Here is a 20,243-nt window from a genome sequence, read left to right as displayed (position 1 = left end):
CCTGTCCTGCCCTGCCCCTCGGATGATGACTACGCAGGAGTGATGAAAAGAAACCCTCCACGAGCCTCTCCCACACTGTCGCACCTCCCAGCATCTGGGCCCAGACACCACAGCTGACCTGTGCCTCACCTCACTCACAGCATGGCCGCGTGCCTCACCCCTGCACCAGACCCCACCGGCGAGAGGGCATCGTTCAGGAGCCGCCTCCTGCGCAACCAGTTGCTTTTCCTCTCTACCAGATCACTTCTGCCTGCAAAGAAGCTGTGGCTTCTCCTTATCTTAAAAGGTCTTCTAGGAACCACCTGTCATCTGAAGGGATGTGGCTGGCCTGCTTAAATCAAAACATGCCTCAAGTATTATCCTGGATAGAGCTGGAACCCCTTCTACTAAGTATCCCAAGAATGGGAAAACGGGCACCACACGTACTCACCATCAAATTGGTACTAACTGATCAATACTTAAGTGCACACACGGTAATAACATTCATCGGGTGGGGGCAGATGGGTGCAGTGTGCAACGTGCACTGTCTGGGGATGGACACGCTTGAAGCTCTGACTCGGGTGGGGCAAGGGCAACATACGTAACCTAAACACTTGTACCTTTCTAATATGCTGAAATAAAAAATTTTTTTTAAATAAAATAAATTGCTTTTGTAAAAAAAATAAATAAATTAAGCATACCTAAAGGATGCCTCTTTACCTAATGACTGCAAAATCACAGAGTCCACACCCAGTGCAGCCATGACAACATCCCTGAGACAATCTCACATGGTCAGGTCCATTTAATATGGGCTACGCTGGGAGGCCACACTGGAGCTGGCATCACTCTGTCTAAAAAGATGACATCCTGATGGCCTGGAAGATGTGCGGCCCATCAGCCCGACTGTGCCGAGAAACGAACACAACACAGGCTCACAGAAGTTTAATATCAGGTTCAGTCACCCAACCTAGCCCAGAACCAGAAACCGACCCCGTGAAACCAGAAGTATTTGTCTGACACTTACAGGTGACATCTTCCGGATCAGATCATGGGCAACAACCAGCAGGTCCCGGTCCTTCGTCACCTTCCTCCGAAACTCAGCGATGTCCCCAGGGTGAAGCACCTCCAGCTGCTCTGCAGCCTCAATGACAGCCTCGATGCAGCTTCTCCACGAGCAAAGGGCGGGGATTCCCGGGGCCACTGCTGCGCTGACACCCGTCCCGATGACCAAGAGCAGTTCTTGAGGCTGTTTCCGGATGAGGCTTTTTAAAAACTTTCTACTTAAAAACGGGGGAGAGAGAATAAAAGTCAATACAGAAGTATTGCAGCACGAAGTCTGGTAATTTCTGTGAAGTTGAGGCCTTGTACCATACACACATACACACTTTGTTGCCTCTTTACTGGAAGATAGAGCCTATGTATCATTCTTCTTTGCATACTGATTTTTACATGTTCTACCCTCATTCCTCAAAGGATTTGAGACAGCGATGTCTCACTGATCTTGAGTTGCCCACACTTAAACACACGTTTAAGTGGTATTTGTGAACAAAAAGCTCAGCAATTTTAATTCCTTTGAAGCTATAAATAGCTTGTAAATCCAAACTATGATGACAAAATGATCCCTGCTTGCAGTGACAGATAAGAAAACTCCTGGCAAAATGCTGGTTTTCTGCCACCTACCAACACCAGCCCATTCTATAGTAAGAATCTCCTTATAACGGCTCACTTCACAACAGGCATAACCTGCCGGCCATTTGTAGTCAAAGAATTCTTTCCTGCGAAGCATGACACTTTTTTTTTTCTTTTTCTTTATAGTAGAGATGGGGGCTCACTGTTGCTCAGGCTGGTGTTGAACTCCTGAGCTCAAGCTATCCTCCCGCCTCAGCCTCCCAGAGAGCTAAGATTAAAGGCATGAGCCACTGTGCCCAGCTGACACTTCTAAATCTTAGATGTGGGCTGAGTGTGGTGGCTCACACCTGTAATCCTAGCACTCTGGGAGGCCAAGGTGGGAGGATCGCTTAAGCCCAAGAGTTTGAGACCAGCCTGAGCAAGAGCGAAATCCCATCTCTACTAAAAATAGAAAGAGTTAGCCAGGCGTGGTGGCACACACCTGTAGTCCCAGCTACTCGGGAGGCTGAGGCAGGAGGATCGCTTGAGCCCAGGAGTTTGAGGTTGCTGTGAGTTGTTAGGCTGATGCCATGGTACTCTAGCCCAGGTGACAGAGCGAGACTCCATCTCAAGAAAGAGAAAGAGTAAGGGAAAGAGAAAGAAAAAATAAATCTTAGACATAACCCCTCTAATTGCTTGTCTCTTGGTTTGAAGCCCAGACTATGACTGCTTTCTTGGGCAGAAAACTGCCCTTTGGAATGTTCCTTATGTTGAAGCACAGGATGGTAAATGGCCTTTGAAATTCCCTCCTGACCCAGTGTTTTTATTTCACTTTCACCTTTGTGGGTACTAAATAACATGCACGCAGACTCACGATAGGTGCTAGATGAAGTCAATAAACCCGCCTGAAGGTACCAGTTGACTTCATTTACCTTGATTTTTGTTCACTTCTATTTGTTGTCTTTTCCACTGAATCCATCTGTGAATCCTAAAGAGAAAAATTAGTCAGAAGTGATTTCTATTTCCCAAATAAAATTTCGTTTATTAGTACTCTGGAAGAGCTTCAAGGACGGAATGAAAATTGAAGGTCTTAGATCTTTATTTAAATTAGAATACCCGAAAATGCCATACACGAATAGCATACATCCAGAGTATTTCCTACGCCGCCATTCCTAATCTCGTGTGGCTTAACAGGCCAGTCAGATTCTCGTTGCTCTATAAGCGACAGAAAAGGAGGAAAACTAACATGCACGGCACAGATGGTCCAGTGGGCTCCATGCTGGGGGTTTCCATGCTGTCTCTTGTCTGACAACATTCTGGAAGGGCTTCCAGGTGACACGAACGCAGACGACTGACTTATCACAGAATCAAGAAAATGTCAAGCGGCGTAACAAAGTAAAGCCAGGAAGTGGTTTCCAGAGGAAGTAACGAGCTCCCCAAGGTGCTGAGTGCTGGGTCTGGGGTGAAGCATGACCCTTCCACCACCAGCTCCACCTCCCAGGTGCCAGTCGGAAACCCACCCTCAAGAAATCATCCAGGTAAAGTCAATTCTTCGCTTACAGAAAGACAGGACTCAAACCATCTAGGTCCCTATCACCAACCTATCTCCACAGTCTACAATTTTTCCAAAATCACATTTTTCCCCACTTCCAGAACTAATAGTTACTGTAGACAAGGAAACTGTACTGTAGACAAGGAAAAATACAGAAAAATAAAATTTAAACAGCCCATAATCCTACTGCCTATGAGCAATAACTGGCAACATTCATGTATTTCCCTCTAGACTTTTTAAAATTTTTCCATCATTTGAGAACATAGTTCATATCCTAATTTTAGTTCATATCCTAATTTTCCATAATTATAATAAAAATATTTCCTTTATGTTATTAAAAACTATTCATACCTGTAAGTGTGATGCACATACATGGAATTCTATCTTACTGATCACCCTCATGCAAGACGTTAGTATAGTGACACTCTAACAACAGCTCGGTGCACAAAGCTTATTTGTTGTGAAATGATTTATTTAGGAGAAATTTCCGAGAAGAATTGCTAAGTTAAAGCATATGAGCACTGTAAAATATCTTGGCACATCCTGCCAAACTGCTTTCCAGAAAAGTGGTCAGCAGAACACACAGACGCCCACTTTGTCACATCCTAACCAGCACCGACTGGAAACCACTGATTCCGTACGCGTCACTTTATCCCCCTCAATTAGAATCAGGTCATCAGAAATTATTTTCTAGGGTAAGGCAACAGGCCTAATCAGTCTATAAGCATCACGAGATTGGAGAGCTAAATGGGATCCCAGGGTCATCCCTGAAAATGTACACAATAGTGTAAGTGCACGCACACATTTCCCCCAGGGAAAGGTGTTCAGAGCCTCCCTCAAAGCCCCAAAGATGTCCATGACCTTTCTCTAAATGCTAGGAAACCACAGTCGACAGGCAGAGAAAATGAGGCTCCCAGATACCTGCAGCCTGCCGAGGGGAAAGGCTGACGGAACTAGAGCTGGGCTCGGCCCTAACCCGCACCTTCCTCCCCACCTACCGCACAAGGTTCCTTCCCACCTTCCCACAGAGTCACTAGCAGTGTCAAAGATCAATGTTTTTTTCTTTTTTTGAGACTGAGTCTCACTGTTTTGCCTGAGCTAGAGTTAAATGGCGTGATCACAGCTCACGGCAGCCTCAAACTCCTGGGCTCCAGTGATCCTCCGGTCTCACTTCCCAAAGTGCTGGCACTACAGGCTTGAACCACTATGCCCAGCCAGTTTTTGTTGTTTTTCAACCTATAGATGTTTTCTAAGAAAAGTAACAACTATTGAAATATATAATTCCTCTACCATATACTATAAGCCCAGCCCCTGGCCCTGAGATTTCAATGACTGACTTAACTGTTCACCAATCCTCAGTTTTATCAACTATAAAATATGGATTCTTGCTAACTGGCCAAGTTTCGAAGGCTCAGGGATCTCTCACATGAAGTGCTCTGGAAGTTCAATTGCTGAGTCAAACAGCTCAGGCTCTGACCTGTCCCAAAGCTGCCCCAGGCTTCCCTTCCTCACCTCCTGCAGGGCAAGCTCGAGGAGCCCTTCCTGTTCGATCCCACTGGGAAAGTTATATAAAGCGTTCATCAGCTGACTAATCCAACTGCTCCCCCATTCCTGCCCCCCGACATAAACCACATCGCTTCAACAGAGTTACTCCTTCCTGCCTGTGGGAAGGAATCATTTGTCTGCCTTCTTCAGTCTCTCAACCAGTGATTTAGGAAACCACATGCTCAAAATCGTTACCATGGTAAAGAACTTTAAAAATCTATACCTAGTTCTTTAAATTATTGTTCAACTGCTTTTGATTTTCCATATACATATGGTTAAAGTTATAAATTCAAAACCTAAATATTACATTTACACATCTGCAAAAACATATCAACAAACTAAACTTCTGCCGGCATACTGAATTCCAAATAAGTGATTTCCAAGTTTCCCAAAAGAACAAGTTATCACTATTCCTAACACAGAAAAAGTGAGAGCTTGTGCTCTCTGGCGGCTTGTTGCTGGTTTAAGTGCTCAAAACCTCTTTCTCAGCCTGAACTTAAAGGTATGGGGCTGGCTCCTCAGACAGTTCTTCAAACGACGGCACAGGTTCCACCCTCACATGGCAGATGTGCCTCCAGACTTTAATACTGATGTGTACCTTTAAGGATCAAAGGAGCCAACACGGAAGTACCCAATTATATCAAAACTCAACCCAGTAACCCTGCAAGGATGAACTGCATAGTTGCCCATATTTAGACAGTTACAGCTCATTATCCCACTACATGTTTAAAGACATTACCTCACTTCCTGTTTTTCAGCAGCCTAAACATCAGAGCCAAATCTCACAATAACTTAGAAATTACCCCAAATCTCTCCCTTGTTTTTAAACCAAGGTCCAAGTAGATTTCCAAAGCAATCAATACCTGTTGCTGGAAGCACTGCAAGCCTCTTGTGTTCTGCTCCCAGTCTCAAACACGATTCTTCTAAGCCAATCAGATTCTGAACAACAGTAACAAAACCCTTTAGAGGCCTTTTAGACGCTGCATCTTTTGGTTTCCTTGGTGATTACGCCGTCATCACGGTTTGCAGGCCCAAAGCCAAATCATCGTAGCAACCCTTTTTTTTTTCCAAAGACCTGTCAGTATTTTTTGAAAGCAAAATCAGGCCCCAACGCAGATTCTTACAAGTTCCCATCTTTTTTTATCCAAATCCATTAATAAAAGTCTTACCAGGATGTTTTCTGCTTAGAACACGAGATGATGAGTATTTTATGAACCAGCTAGAGCGGCTAGAGACTTGCTCTTTGAATCCCCAGCATCCAGCATTAAATAAATGTTCATCAAATTGATAACACTTTTGGGGGGTTTGTTTGTTTTTCTCGGTAGAGATGGGGTCTCGCTATGTTGCCCAGGCTAGTTTCAAACTCCTGGTCATCAAATAAAGTTCATCAAACTGAGTCCAATGCAAAATATAGTAAACTACAAAAAGCAAACTTGTTATCTACAGCCAGCAAAAAAACAAAGGCCGCCCAGCCCTAAGCCCACTATGGTAAAATGTTAATGACCCACCCAGCCCCCATCATGGCTCCTGGTATCGCCACTTTGTAGAGCCCTTTCACACGCAGACTCTGGGCTTAATCACGTAATTTTTTGGCCATCAGGATATCAACAAATGGGATGCAGGTACAAGTTTGCTAAGCCCCTTGACAATGGGGCCTGTCCTCTTGGAACTCTTGCAAAGCTCGGCCCAGCCTCCGGAGGGGCAAGCACTGCACAGTGAGCAGCCAGGCACCACGCATCCCACACGGGAGCAAGGCTGCCTCGGACCACTCAGCGCCAGCGGGGCAGCCAGATGACTGCAACGGCTCGAGTGGTCCCGGAGAGCTCAGCCCTGGCACCGAGCTCCAGAACTGGCTGTCGCTGTCATCCGAAACCCGGGTTACCACCACTGTTCTCCACTGCCACGAAGAGAAGAGGGGTGGGAGGGGGAGAACACCAAAGCGCCAAGAAAAACGGAGTGGATCGATGCATGAAAGAACATCCATGAAGTTCCGAGGGGAAAGTGGAAACGTGTGTCAAGAGCAGTAATTATTAAAAGTGGCATAACAAAAAACTTGAATTAATTGCCTTCCATTACAAGCTACACTTTCACTTAACAAGTACAGGCCATGAATTAGAAGTGTCAAGTGGGATCCTCAAAAATATTCTTCAAAAAATCTCATAATTTCTATAGCTAGGTTATCATATGGGCTTTGAATGGTACAAAAAAGCAAGAAGAGAGCTCCAAGTCGCACAGCACCTGATTGCAATGAAGGAAGAGGGACACACAGAGGACACATGCTCAAGTATATCCTTCTTACACAGCCCGAAGGGTGGGGGATATCACATTTATTCAGCAAAGTTTCCAAATGTTGACCTTTAACTCACCTGTAGTCAATCCACAGTCATGGAAAACAATGACCCCAGAATTTGCAAAGAAAGTCAGACAAGGTTGCTGTGACTACAAAAGAGTGATTTATGTAAAGCCCTTAGAACAAGGCCTGGCAACACAGCAGGCCATTACTATCGATGTTACCAGTACCACCACTGCCACTGTTCCAAAAGCCACCACACAATAAATGTGCTACTGACAGAAGACAAGAATCTTGGAAATCCTACTATTAAGTTTAATCCAGGTAACCAGAGTGGATCCTAAGGACTGGAATGTCCTCAGAGGCGGCCAGAATCTATCAACTGCGTTCTGACTACACCAAGGCAGGTGTGGAAGACCAGGGAGGCTTCAAGCAAGCCCTTTCTAGCATGACCCCCCAGCCCTCAAGCACATTACAGATGAGGGCACACAGCTGTCAAAGCATGATGACACTGGTCATTATCATCATCCTTTCTCTTTCCTTTGATTTGATTCCCACAAACTTCCTTGTTCACAGCAATCTGGTTTCCCAGGTAGACTTGGGGGATGGGGAAGAGCCTGGCGCAGAAACCACCGACCAACAAGAGCACGTTCTCAAGTGCATCTGGCGGCCGTATTTCTAACCACGAAGGAATCACCTGGGGTCTGGTTGATACATATATTTCCAGCGAGTTTGATCAGCTTGACTAGGTTCACCTGAATGGGAAACAAGGCACAAATGGACAAAAAAATAAGCCTTCAGAACCACAAAGGAAAGGCTTACCCTTGAAATTGCAAGAACTTCAACCCAAAGTGGCACTGGGGTCCAGGTGGAGAGAACCAGGTGGAGTCATGGAAAAGCCACTTCTTCCTCAGCCATGAGACTCTCTAAACCTCAGTTTCCCAATCTGTCAAATGGGAATTCCACTACTCACAGCACTGGATGGATTGCTGCAAAGACTTTAGAGTGAGACGAATATCTGAAAGGTACTTAACAAATTGTAAAATGTTTATTACCATAAGCTGCCTGGGCATCAGCAGCACTTTTCCAAGGCAGTCAGTCATAAGCTACGTATCAACCACAGTTCCAACAAAACTTAATTTTAGCCATTACTAGTAGTAAGGGATCTTCAGAATGAAATTGTTTTCTTCAATTTACAGAAAATACAAACCCTTAATGTGAACACATGCTACTTAACCAATCACTTTTTATTCAGTTGAGATAAACTACAATGGAAAAATGCCTTATTTTGTAATGATCAAAATAAGTTAGCTGGCTTCTTGAAACCAGTGCCTCCAAACAAGCTGCTTGGGTTTATACACCCAAACCAAGAAAACAGCAAAATCCACCAGGAATAAAACAGTGAAAGGTCACAGTTTATTTAGTTCAAAAGGCAATATTAAGTACTGCCACTTTTTGAGTCCTTATTAAACTCAAGGGAAAATGCTAAGCATTTTACATGCATTATCTCTTTAATCTTCTCAACAACCCCGTGAAGTGACTAATATTATCGCCTCCACCTGGCCAACCCCAACACCGAACCCTTTCTCACAACATCAGTGCAGCTTGGAATGGCAAACAACTATACCTGATATTTCACTGGGAATTCTGTCATCCACTAAAGCATTCACTGTTTTAGTTTGTCCATCAGATGTGACACGTCACATAACTCAAGTGTACTACTTAACGATAAGCCAATAATGATAAAACACAAAATGGAGGCCAAAGAAAGGCATACTAAACCACCAGCATTTATCCATCCCAAGGGGATACAAAAGACATATTCTAGAAAGTAAACCTCCAATGAAACTTAAAATTACAGAAATTTAGAGCTGGAAGGATCTTAAAGGTTATGTAATACTACACACCCTAATTTTTCAGGAGTGAAAATTGAGACTGAGTGGCAGCAACTTGGTCAATGCCCCCAAGGAGTTAGGGACAAGCTATAAACTCACTCCTGACTCATGTCCTATACCCTTTCCACTATCCTGGGCACTACCTGGTCTACTATGACCCCAAAATTTTACCTTACGCTCTCATTTCTACCTCTTAACCACCAAATCTTTATCAATAAAGCACACAGTTTGGTCGATCTACAGTTTCACTTGCCCTTTAATCCATTCACTCCCCAGAAATGCTAGGAGAAACAGCTGCCATTAGGAAGATCTAGGAGGCAGCAGGAAGAAGCCTCAGGCAAAACAGCCAGCTCACAGCAGTTTTCTCTGGTGTCTTGGCTAGCTTATCACACAACTGTCCCAGTTAACTTCAGCAGGAACAGATAAGGAGGACTAAAGGGGAGGGAGGGACAATCCCTCCACTCTAGAGGACGACTCACTCCAGGCTCCTTGGGGGAAGGAAGCAGGATGTAGAAGACCACAGGGGCAAATTAATGTCTGGGCAAGCTACTTACTCTTTCTGAGTCTCTACTTAATTTACTTTATCCATAAAAAAGGGAATAATATTAATACCGTATACCTCATATGGTAATTGGAAGCATTAAATGGGATAATATTTCAAAGAACAAAGCCTGGAACAGTGTGCTTCCCACTACACCCTAGGTGTGTGATGGGGTCTCCTTCCTAGACTAAAATAAAACTAATTAAATAAAACACTCCTCTGTCACACTGGCCATATTTTCAGTGTTCAACAGCCACATGTGGCTAGTATACTGGACAGCACACACAGAACATTTTCATTACCACAGAAAGTTCTATTGTACAGACCTATCCTAGAGTCTTCCTCTCTCTCCTCGGAAGTCCAGACTTCAACAAACAGAAGTCCTGTAGAATTTTATTCCTAAATTGCTCTCTAATCCACAGCCTCTGCCACTGCCTTAAAGCTCTCACTTGTCTGACACTGAAAGCCATCTGCTTCTAGTTCCAGCCCTCTAGTCCCACACTGTCTCCAGACAGGCATTTCTTTTTTTTTTTTTTTGAGACACAGTCTCACTCTGTTGCCAGGGCTAGAGTGCCGTGGCGTCAGCCTAGCTCACAGCAACCTCAAAGTCCTGGGCTCAGCGATCCTCTTGCCTCAGCCTCCCCAGTAGCTGGGACTACAGGCATGCGCCCCCATGCCCGGCTAATTTTTTCTATATATTTTTTAGTTGTCCAGCTAATTTTTCTTTCTATTTTTTAGTAGAGACGGGGTCTTGCTCTTGCTCAGGCTGGTCTCGAACTCCTGAGCTCAAACGATCCACCCACCTCTTCGGCCTCCCAGAGTGCTAGGATTACAGGCATGAGCCACCTCGCCGGGCCAAGAGGGGCATTTCCGACACATGTGAACTTGTCTCTTCTTCAACAGCTTTCCACTATTGTGAAAGATATATTTAGTCTTCAATCCCCCCCTCCCTCCTGTCACACAACTCCTAAAATCCTGGGAATCTCCAGAGTGCTATCTTTTACTTTGCTAATGTGTTTACAGCCCTTAGGCAGCCTCAGGATGGTGACTGGGCACCAGAAAAGACCCAGGCAGGATTAGAAGGCTGGGACTTTCAGCCCCACCCTTTGCGGGCCGGGGGTGTTAAGGCTAAATTGATCGCTAACGGTCAGTGCTTTAACCAATCATATCTGTGTAATGAAGTCTCCATAAAAGAACCAAGAGGACAGGGTTCGGACAGCTTCCAGATAGCTGAACACCAGGAGGTTCCTGGAGGGTGACCCGCCAGGGGAGGGCAACCCTGGCAAGGAAGCTCCTCGCCCCTTCCTTCGCTTCACCTGCCCCAGGCATTTCTTCATTGGTATCATCTGTAACGTCCTTCATAATAAACCAGTAAACTTGTTTCCCCGAGTTCTGTGAGCTGCTCTAGCAAATTAATCAACCCTGAGGAGGGGGCTGTGGAACCCCGACTTCCAGCTGGGCGGTCAGAAGTTCCGGAGGCCTCCGCTTGTGACTGGTGTCTGAAGGGGGAGCAGTCTTGGAGACTGAGCCCTCACTTGAGGGGTCTGACACTATCTCCAGGTAGTGTCCAAGCTGAATTGGAGGACACCCAATTGGTGTCTGCTACAGAACTGCTTGCTTGCTGGTGGGGAGAAACCCTTCCCCGCTTTGGTCACAGAAGTCTACAGACTGTTGCTGCTGAGGGAGAGGACAGGGAAAAAGCACTCGGAGTGTTGTTTTCCACACTCGCACATTCCTTCAGACCCCAGCCCAGCCTGATCTTCGTCCCTCTCGGAGACTCAGCCTGTCCTCCACCTGCCCCGCTACACTCCGTGTGCATCTCTCTAGACACACAATCACCCTGATGAAGCTCTCCCAGGGGTGGAGAACCTGCAGCCTTGGGGACACATGGGGCCTTCTGGATCCTTGAGTTCAGCCTTTTGACTGAATCCAAATTTTATAGAACAAATCCCTTTATTAAAAGGATCTGTTGGCCGGGCGAGGTGGCTCACGCCTGTAATCCTAGCACTCTGGGAGGCCGAGGCGGGTGGATCGCTCGAGGTCAGGAGTACGAGACCAGCCTGAGCAAGAGCAAGACACCCGTCTCTACTAAAAATAGAAAGAAATTATCTGGCCAACTAAAATATATATAGAAAAAATTAGCCGGGCATGGTGGCACATGCCTGTCGTCCCAGCTACTCTGGAGGCTGAGGCAGTAGGATTGCTTGAGCCCAGGAGTTTGAGGTTGCTGTGAGCTAGGCTGACGCCATGGCACTCACTCTAGCCCGGGCAACAAAGCGAGACTTTGTCTCAAAAAAAAAAAAAAAAAGGATCTGTTCTGTGAAGTTTGGATTTGGTCAAGGGGCCCCACTTGGGATGTGGAGGGCCACATGTAGCCTTGAGGCCACAGGTTCCACACCCCTGCCAAAGGCGACACATGCCCCATGGCAAAAGGACAAAACCTCATGGAAAATGTACCCATGTCAATCCCCAGCTCAGACAGGAAAGAGATGGAACACCAGTCTTCTGTGCCTGGGCCTTCACAAGCGTAGCCATGCTCCAGGAGGCCTCGGTCCCCACTGCCATCACCTTGGTCCAGGTCACCCCCATCTCTCACAGGTTCTCACTTTCTCCAAACAAGTCTCCCCACCACAGCCAGACTGATTGTTCAAAAGCACACGCACAAACCACCTCACCTCTCCTCCTCAAGTCCTGAGAGTCCTCCCAGTCCCTTAGAGTGCCAAATCGTCCACCTGGCTGCAGAAGCTGGCTTGCTCCAGTCCCCACTCAGCTGCAGGCCGTCTTTCTTGCTCCTCCAGAAACCCTGCACTATGCAAAACTGCCAAGTCCTTCCATTCTGGTCTCTACCGGGAACAATTCCTCACTCCTCCCTGCCGACCAACTCCTACCTCCCTTCAGGGCAGCTGGACATTTCTCAGGGCAATGGCAGAAGTAGTCATTCAAGAAAGGGCCAAGGTCACGGTAAGCCTCGGAGCAAAGCTGGGTTCTCTTCGCTTAAGACTCCCTCCCACACCGCCCTTGGAACGTTTTTCACCAAGGGAGACAAAACATCTCCAGCCAGCCCCTGGATGAAGCGCTGCTCCAGCCAGAGCAGCCACAAGTCTCGGATTCCAGAACTGGTGTGCTTTGGCACGCCTCTCTGCCTTTTCATATGCTGTCTGTCCCCTTTGCCTGGAATGACCCTAACAAACTTCTCCCCAACTTCAACCTTCGAGAATCAGCTCACCTGTTACCTATCACCTCTATCCTCCGCCCAAGAAGCCCTCGTTAACATTTACCCTTTCCCAAGAATCCCACCTGGTCTCGGCTAGGATACCGCCAGGTAAAAACCACTTCTCTAATTGATCCTCCTAACGAGGCCTTGACAATAGCCTCTTTCTCCAGTGCCAATCCTGGAACCTAGCAGGCGTTCAAAAAAATGTCAGTTCCATGAATGAAAAAATTAAGACACAGAGACAACCTGAAAGCATCCTGATGTGCCCTAACCCCTCAACTCCTTACTTCTGTCTCCCTCCACCACATCAGATCACCTGTCCTCTAGACTGTCCAATGAGGCCATGAGTCTCACCAGAGCATTAAAAGTTAAACGCTGTCCCTGCTTTGGCCTCAACGCACTAGTAAACACAAAGGCACATGCATGCACCGAGATCACACCCCACGTCTGGTTATAAAGTGGTCCTCAAGCGATCTGTTACATGCATCTGCTTCTTTTAAATTATCCTTAAGAATTCACAAACCCTGGGAATACTTCCACGGACGCCCCACAGGTCCACGGGCCTCGAGTTCTAGAAACTCAGCCCTGAGATCAGTGTAGAGAGGGAGCTAAAGGGTCTGAGCTCCTCAGGGTGGGTGGCAGAGGCAGAAGGGGAGGCTGAGAGCGGTGGGATGGGGGCCCCGGGGATCTCGGTGGGGCCAAGGATATATGCACCGAGAGCTTCACCCGGGGAAGGTGGGGAGGCCTCGGGACGGAGGGTCCCGAGGGAATCTTTAAGGTTTCTGGAACCAAGAGTTCTCAGGGGTCTCAAGGGCCTAGAGCGGCCGAGTCCAGGGTCCATCTTTTAGAGCTTGGGGGTTCGAGGGTCTCGAAGGTTATCGAGGCCCAGAGGCGGCGGCGAACTCCCAGAGCGTCTCGGGAGCCAGGGCTCCTGGAGGGGCCGGGCGGACCCTGAGGGGGTCTCGGGGTCCCGAGGGAATGTTGGGAGGTGTGAGGGGAACCAAGGTGTGTCGGGGTCCTGAGGTGGCCCCCCGCGGCCAGGGGCCCTGAAGGGCCGGGGCGGACCATGAGGGTCTCGGGGTCCCCAGGGGCTCTCGATGCCGGGCTCCCGGGTCTGCCCCGACCCGCCCCCTCACCTGCAGCGCTGGCGAGACGCTGGTCCGAGATCCCGCCGCCTCCTCCTCCTCCGCGGTCCACAACGTCGCGGGGTCTCGGCGGCCGCGCGCCCCTCACGCTGGGCGGAGCCGGAGGGGATGGTCCTCGGAGAGGGGACTGCGCGCGCACCCGGGGCGGGGGCGGGAGCCGGAGCCGGAGCCGGAGCCGGAGCCGGAGCCCGAGCGGACGCCACACCGCCTCCAGCCGCCGCTCCACGTTAGCCGGCCGCGGCGCCGCCGCAATGCCGTTCCCCGCGCGTCCACCCTCGCCGTGCGAAGGTTCCGCCCAGAAACCAACGGCCCCGGCGGCCGGGGGACCCGCCCCGGGAGGAAGGCGGAGCCAAGGCTCGCGCCCCGCCCCGCGCCCCGCTGGCCCCGCCCACGGGAGCCCCGCCCCCGCGGTCTCCAGCGCAGGCGCAGTCGAGGGGACGGTAGGCTGCCGGGTCTCACCAGCTGCTTGAGAGCCTCAATCTGTCGCAGGCTGTCGCCGGCTCTCAGTTTACTGACCTGCAGATCCGGGCGGGCGCACGCTGCGGGACGTGGCTAGCATTCGGTGCGGTTGGAAGCGCCGCTCTGCAGCTGCGTCCTGCGCCACACTCGCGCAGTCTCCGTCCTCAGCCCCAGGGAGCCCGGACCTGGGGCGGGTCTCGGTCCCCAAACTGTCCCCTCCCCAGCCCGGCTCTCTTTCCTTCCATAGAGCGCGTCACTCTCTGAAATTACGTACGCTTGTGACTGTCTCTCTCCCTTCCCGTGAGAACCGGCACTTTGAACGTCCTGTCCGCCTCGGGGTCCCCCCGTTTCCCCGCATCAGGAAACTCTCCCTCGGAGGCTGAGAGTGGGACCAGCTCGGGTTCTGATCCGGTGAGGAGGCCCTGTGACTCCCGCGTCTGTGAAACGGGGGCGATCCCAGCACCCCCTTCTGGGGGTGTTGAGAGAACACGGTGAAGCCATGAGTGGGCGGGCGGTGGGACGAGTGTCCGCTGGTGATCTTACTACGTGGGTGGTCCCTCCGTCCCTTTCTCTGCCCTTGGAAGTCTTTCCCTTCTCCAAACACGACCCAGTCGAATCAAAAGCCACTTCCTCTTCCCAGCCTCCCCCGCCCTGCCCAAGCCAGAGTTAATTACTACTTCCTCTCCCCTTAGCGCCCTTTTTTCTGCCTGATTTTAAAGTTGACTGTTAACATCTCCCCCCACCCCAGCTCACAAGGAAGCACGCATTTTGTGACAGAAGCTGGTCTTGTGAGTTTCAGCAGCTTGTGAAACTGTGGGGGCAGTGACTTGGGGGGTGGAGAAGGCAGTCGCTGGGCTCCTCTGTGGAGCCAGGCACCTGCCTGGGCACTGGGCATGTGTTCCTTTATTTAGTCCTGCAACACCCCTATGAGGAAGACGTCTTCGTCTTCGCTATTATTCCAATTTCATAGAAGGGGAAGCTGAGGCCTAGAGAGGTCCTCCAGGCTGTTCCACGCCCCACTCCACACATTTAACCCCTGCATACAGCTCCCCATGCCCTGGATGTGCGATTTAAATGCAATGCATTTCAGTTCATGAGCACCTGCTCTTGTGCTGAGTGCTAGGACCCTGCACCTGTGGGAGACAGGGCCCCTGCCTTCCAGGGGTCCCCCAGGCCTCAGCAAGGACCTTGACAAATGGGAGCCTACGGGCTAGGTGCTGCAGAGGCCAGACCCACCCCCAAGGTGCAGGGGCCCCAGGTGGGGTGTCCTCTAAGGCCAAGGGCAGGGAGCCGGAGTAGTCACAACCTCCAGCCAAGTTCAGCCCATTCGAGGCGCAGGCCAAAGTCTCATCCCCTCCACCCAAAACTCAGCTAAGTAGCCTTGCAAAGACAAGAACAGCGAAGGGACACCTTAGGAACAAGGGACTCTCCTTTCCCCCTATACCCAAGAGAGACCCAGCTTCTATCAGGTTGTGAAAAATTACTGAGAGGCACTACCCCCAGCCACCTTGACCAGTCTGCTGGGTACATGGATGGACCTGGCAGGTTGGCAAGTGGCTGGTGTGGTGATGGTGTGCGTAGGCATGTGGCATGTCATTGGGCACTGCAAGGTGTTTGTGTCTCAGCCTTCATGTGGCCAGTGTGAGCACATCTCATGCAGCATGTGTCAAACAGATGAGTGAATATGTGCGTGCGTGAAACAACAAGGCTTGCTCCCCAGAGCCCAGGGACCAGACCCGACTCATCTCTGTAGCAAAGGTGCCCTTGGGGGCCTGCAGCAGGGCTGAGCAGTGAGGCATTAGCACATTTGGAATGCACATACTGCTTATTGAGCACCTACTATGTGCCAGGTGTGATTCTCTAAACTCTTCCCAGGCACGTTTCTTCACGCTCACTGCTACCTTATGTGGTAGGTATTATGAATCCTCTTTAACAGACTGAAAAACAGGCTCAGAGGACTTAAAGTAACCAGTCCAAGTTGCTTGGAATTGCTGCCGGGGGCTGTGTGGCCCCTAGAAGGGGCTTTGCACTGTTAGAAAGGAGAGAGTTGACAGATTCACAGGTGAGCGCCTGGTAGGACACTAGGCACTATGTGACAATCCTTCCAGCCTAGAGAGGAAATTGTTGCTTTATTGCACGGAAAGGCCCACATCGTTTATAAATGCCCTGCACTGGTGTATAGGCCAGACATGCACATATGTGCCCTTGGACCACACCCCACAGAGCTAACACACACCATACACTGTAGACCCTCACACGGCGTGTGCCGTTACACATACATGCAGTAAACATGCTAATGGAAAAGGAACTAATTAAGCCTTTTGGAGCCTCCACCCATGCCCATGTCAATTTCCTACAGAAACTCTGCTGCTCCTGCCTCTAGGCAGGCTGGCAGGAAGGACTGTCATGCCAGTGCTGGGGAGCAGGTGGAGGGGTGGCTGGTAGAAAGGAGGTAGGCTGGCACCTTGGAAAATTCTCTCTGGCCCTCATTCTCCACCATCAGCTCTGCCCACCCGCCAGACCTCACCAGTGCCTGAGCTCAGGCCTCCTTTCCGCTGGCCTGGAAGCTGGCACCAGGCTGCTCTGAGGTCCCCACTCACCAACCTATGTCCCCTACCCCCTGCAGCCATGGTATGGCCAGGAGGACTGGCAGGGCACTGCACAACCAAGTATGCACTAAGCACTCACTGTGCTAGGGGCTAAGGACACCTGCCCTCATGGCTCTGACAGCGCAGTCAACTGGGAAACCGACAACAGACCCAGGTGTCAGGGCATGATGAGGCTATGAGGAAAGAGGAAGCTGTGCAAGGGACAGATGCTGCTACAAAATTAACAGGGCAAGACACAGAATGGAAAAAATTTGTAAAACATATGTCTGACCAAGAACCTAATTTGGAATATGTAAAGAACTCACAGTTCAACAATAAGGTAAATAACCCAATAAAAAAACTGGGTAAAAGATTTGAACACATGCTTCTCCAAAGATATATGGATAGCAAATAGGCACAGACACTCAATGTTATTATTCATTAGGGACATGCAACTCAAAACCACAGTGAGATGCCACTACACACCACTAGAATGACCAAGAGTGAGAAGATTTGACCATACCAAGAGCTGGCAAGGATGTGGAGGAACTGGACTTCTCACCCACTATAGACAGGAATGTAAAGTGGTACAACCACTGCACACCTATCAAAATGGCTAGAATAAAAATAGTGACAATACCAAATGCCATTGAGGATTCACAAAAACTGGATCACCCATATACTGCTAGAGGGAATGTAAAATTGTGCAGCCACTCTGGAAAATAGTTTGGCCATTTCTCTTAAAACTGAGCATGCAGCTGGGCACAGTGGCTCATACCCATAATCTCAGCACTTTGGGAGGCCAGGGTGGGAGGATCGCTTGAGGCCAGGAGTTTGAGGTTACAGTGAGCTATGATCACATCACTGCACTCCAGCCTAGGTGACAGAGCAAGACCCTGTCTCTATTAAAAAAATAAAGAGTAAATATGAATTTAACCATACAACCCAGCAAATGTTCTCTTGGGCATTCATTTCAGAGAAATGAAAACTATGTTCATATAAAAACTTGTACACAAATGTTCATAGCAGCTGTGTTCCTAATAGCCCAAAACGAGAAACAACCCAAACGTCCTTCAGTGGGTGAGTGGTTCAACAAATGCCGGTAGATTTATACAGTATACTACTCAGCAATAAAAAGGAATGCACTATTGATACATGAAATAGCTTGAATGAATCTCAAGGAAATTATGCTGCATGGAGAAAAAAATAATCTATAAAGGTTACATATTTTATGATTCCATTTATATAACAGGTGGTTTTTTGTTGGTTTTTTTTTTTTTTTTTTTTTTGAGATGGAGAACAGATCAATGATTGCCAGGGTTAGGAGCTGTGTAGCAGGAGGGGGCCTTGTGGAGCTGGAACAGTTCTGTATCTTGATTGTGGAGGTGGTGACCCAAAGCTACATGCATGATAAAATTGCATAGAATTACACACACACACACACACACACACGCATGCACACACAAATGAGTGCCTGCAAAGCTGGTGAAATCTGAATAAGCTCTGTGTATTGTACCAATATGAATGTCCTGGTTTTGATAGAATTATGCTATAGTTATACAAGAGCGGAGGCTGGGTGAAGGTGCATGGAACCTCCCAGTACACTGCTTTTTCCAGCTTTCTGTGAATCTGTAATGATTTCAGAATAAAAAGTATTATTTTAAATGGTACAAACACTTTGGAAAACAGCTTGGCAGTTTCTTTAAAAATTAATCATACAGCCACCATATGACCAGACATTCCACCCACAAGAAGTGAGAGCAGATGTCCACAGAGAGACCTGTGCATGAATGTTCATAGCAGCTTTATTTGTGGTAGCCCCAAACTGGAAACAAAACAGGTCAGTGATGGATCACCAAGCTGCATAATGTTCATACAGTGGGATATTTCTCGGCAAGAAAAGGGGGCAAAATGTTGGTGCCTGCGACAACATGATGAATCTCAAAATATTTATGCTGAAAGAAGCCAGACAAAAAAGAGAACATACTGTGTGGTTACATTTATATAAAACTGTAGAAAATGCAAACTAATCTTTAGAGACAGACTGCAGATCAGATTACCAAGGGGCAAGAGGAAAGTTTTGAGGAAGATGGATATGTTATCTTCATTGCAGTGGTAGATTCATGGGTGTCGAAACTCATCAAATGTATATTTTTGCTTGTTTTAGAGACAGGGTCTCGCTCTGTCACCCAGGCTGGAGTGCAGTGGCCTGATGATAGCTCACTGTAACCTTGAATCCCTGGGCTCAAACCGTCTTCCTGCCTCAGCTTCCAAGGAGCTGGGACTACAGATGCACCACCACGCCCGGCTGGTTTTATTTTTATTTGTAGAGACAGGGTCTCGTTATGTTGCCCAGGCTGGTCTCAAACTCCTGGCCTCAAGCGATCCTCTTGCCTTGGCCTCCCAAAGTGTTGGGATCAAAATGTGTGTTTTAAATAGGTGCATCTTACTGTACATCAGTTATACCTCAATAAAATGGAAAAACCAAGCTGGGTGAGGCCAGAGTGTGGTGAGGAACAGGTGCTGTTTCATACAGGGTGTTGATCCTGTCCAGGATTCTGCTCTGACAGCTCCTCTGTGATTGCTGGGGCTGGCTCCCAGGTCTCCTAAGCCTGGGGCTCAGGGCTCTGTTGGATTGAATTGAATGACAAACCTTTGACTGGTCTAATCTCAGAAGAAATCACCTACCTATTTGGGAGCAGCCTTCCCCATCTGACCCTCCTGGCAAAGAAGAGGTCAGGGGAGCCCAGCCCTCCTTTTCCCAGGTCTCACAGCAAGCCTAGGGTGAGTAGCCATGACTAGGGCAGTGGGCAAGGTGACACAGCATCCGGTCGAGGTGGGAATCTCAGCTGTGAAGGCCCTGCCCTGCCAGCCATGGCAGAGGAATCCTTCAGACTCAGAGAAGTGAGCTAATAAAATTCTTTCTGTGGGTATTTATAATTAGCAGTTTCTGTGAAGCCTGAGGAGGCCAGCGCAGAAGCCATAAGCTAAGCACAGCGACTCCCGCTCACCCGCCACCAGCCGGGGCTGTTCTGCGCAGGAGAGCGGACTGGGAGAGCTGATTGGAAGGTGGCAAAGGCTCATTCTACCCCTCTGATTCCAAACTCCCTTCTCTCCCCTGGAACTGCCCGGGAGGTGCCTGGGAGCCTCATTCTGCAAGGACCGGTCAAAGGAGGAGGTGCTATCCAGTCTGCAGGAGTGCAGGGGCGAGTGGCGAGTGGCGGGTACAGTAGCGCTGTCACTGCCTCCGTGATAGGGATGTTCTGGTGCCCAGGAAAAGAACATGCCAGAAGACAGGGCTGGGGCCACAGAGGGACTTTCCAGTGAGTTTGTCCCTTGCCTCCTTGGCTGTCCCTCTGTCCCTGCCCAGATGCTAATGGGGCCGTGTCCATCGCCTTCTCTGTCCCCCGGCGCTTGCCCTTTCATG

The 20,243-nt window shown here is 48.9% G+C and overlaps 1 protein-coding gene across 1 annotated transcript in view; it reads right to left on the bottom strand.

Annotated features, from left to right (window-relative positions):
• FAM118A (family with sequence similarity 118 member A) overlaps positions 1 to 13,865 on the bottom strand; it is a 28,017-nt gene extending 14,152 nt beyond the window's left edge. The window contains exons 1-3 of the mRNA XM_069490004.1: positions 13,761 to 13,865; positions 2,520 to 2,575; positions 1,004 to 1,259 (exon numbers count right to left, since the gene is read on the bottom strand). Of these exons, the coding sequence (XP_069346105.1) occupies positions 1,004 to 1,259; positions 2,520 to 2,566 (303 nt within the window). The 5' untranslated portion in view covers positions 2,567 to 2,575; positions 13,761 to 13,865. The remainder of the gene's footprint in view (positions 1 to 1,003; positions 1,260 to 2,519; positions 2,576 to 13,760) is intronic.
• Between the last annotated feature and the right edge of the window lie 6,378 nt (positions 13,866 to 20,243).

The sequence above is a fragment of the Eulemur rufifrons genome, chromosome 16 (genome assembly GCF_041146395.1).
Source record: "Eulemur rufifrons isolate Redbay chromosome 16, OSU_ERuf_1, whole genome shotgun sequence".
In the NCBI taxonomy this organism is placed as follows: domain Eukaryota; kingdom Metazoa; phylum Chordata; class Mammalia; order Primates; family Lemuridae; genus Eulemur; species Eulemur rufifrons.
Note: the sequence above shows the minus strand (reverse complement) of the source record. Positions and strands in the feature narration are given on the sequence as shown.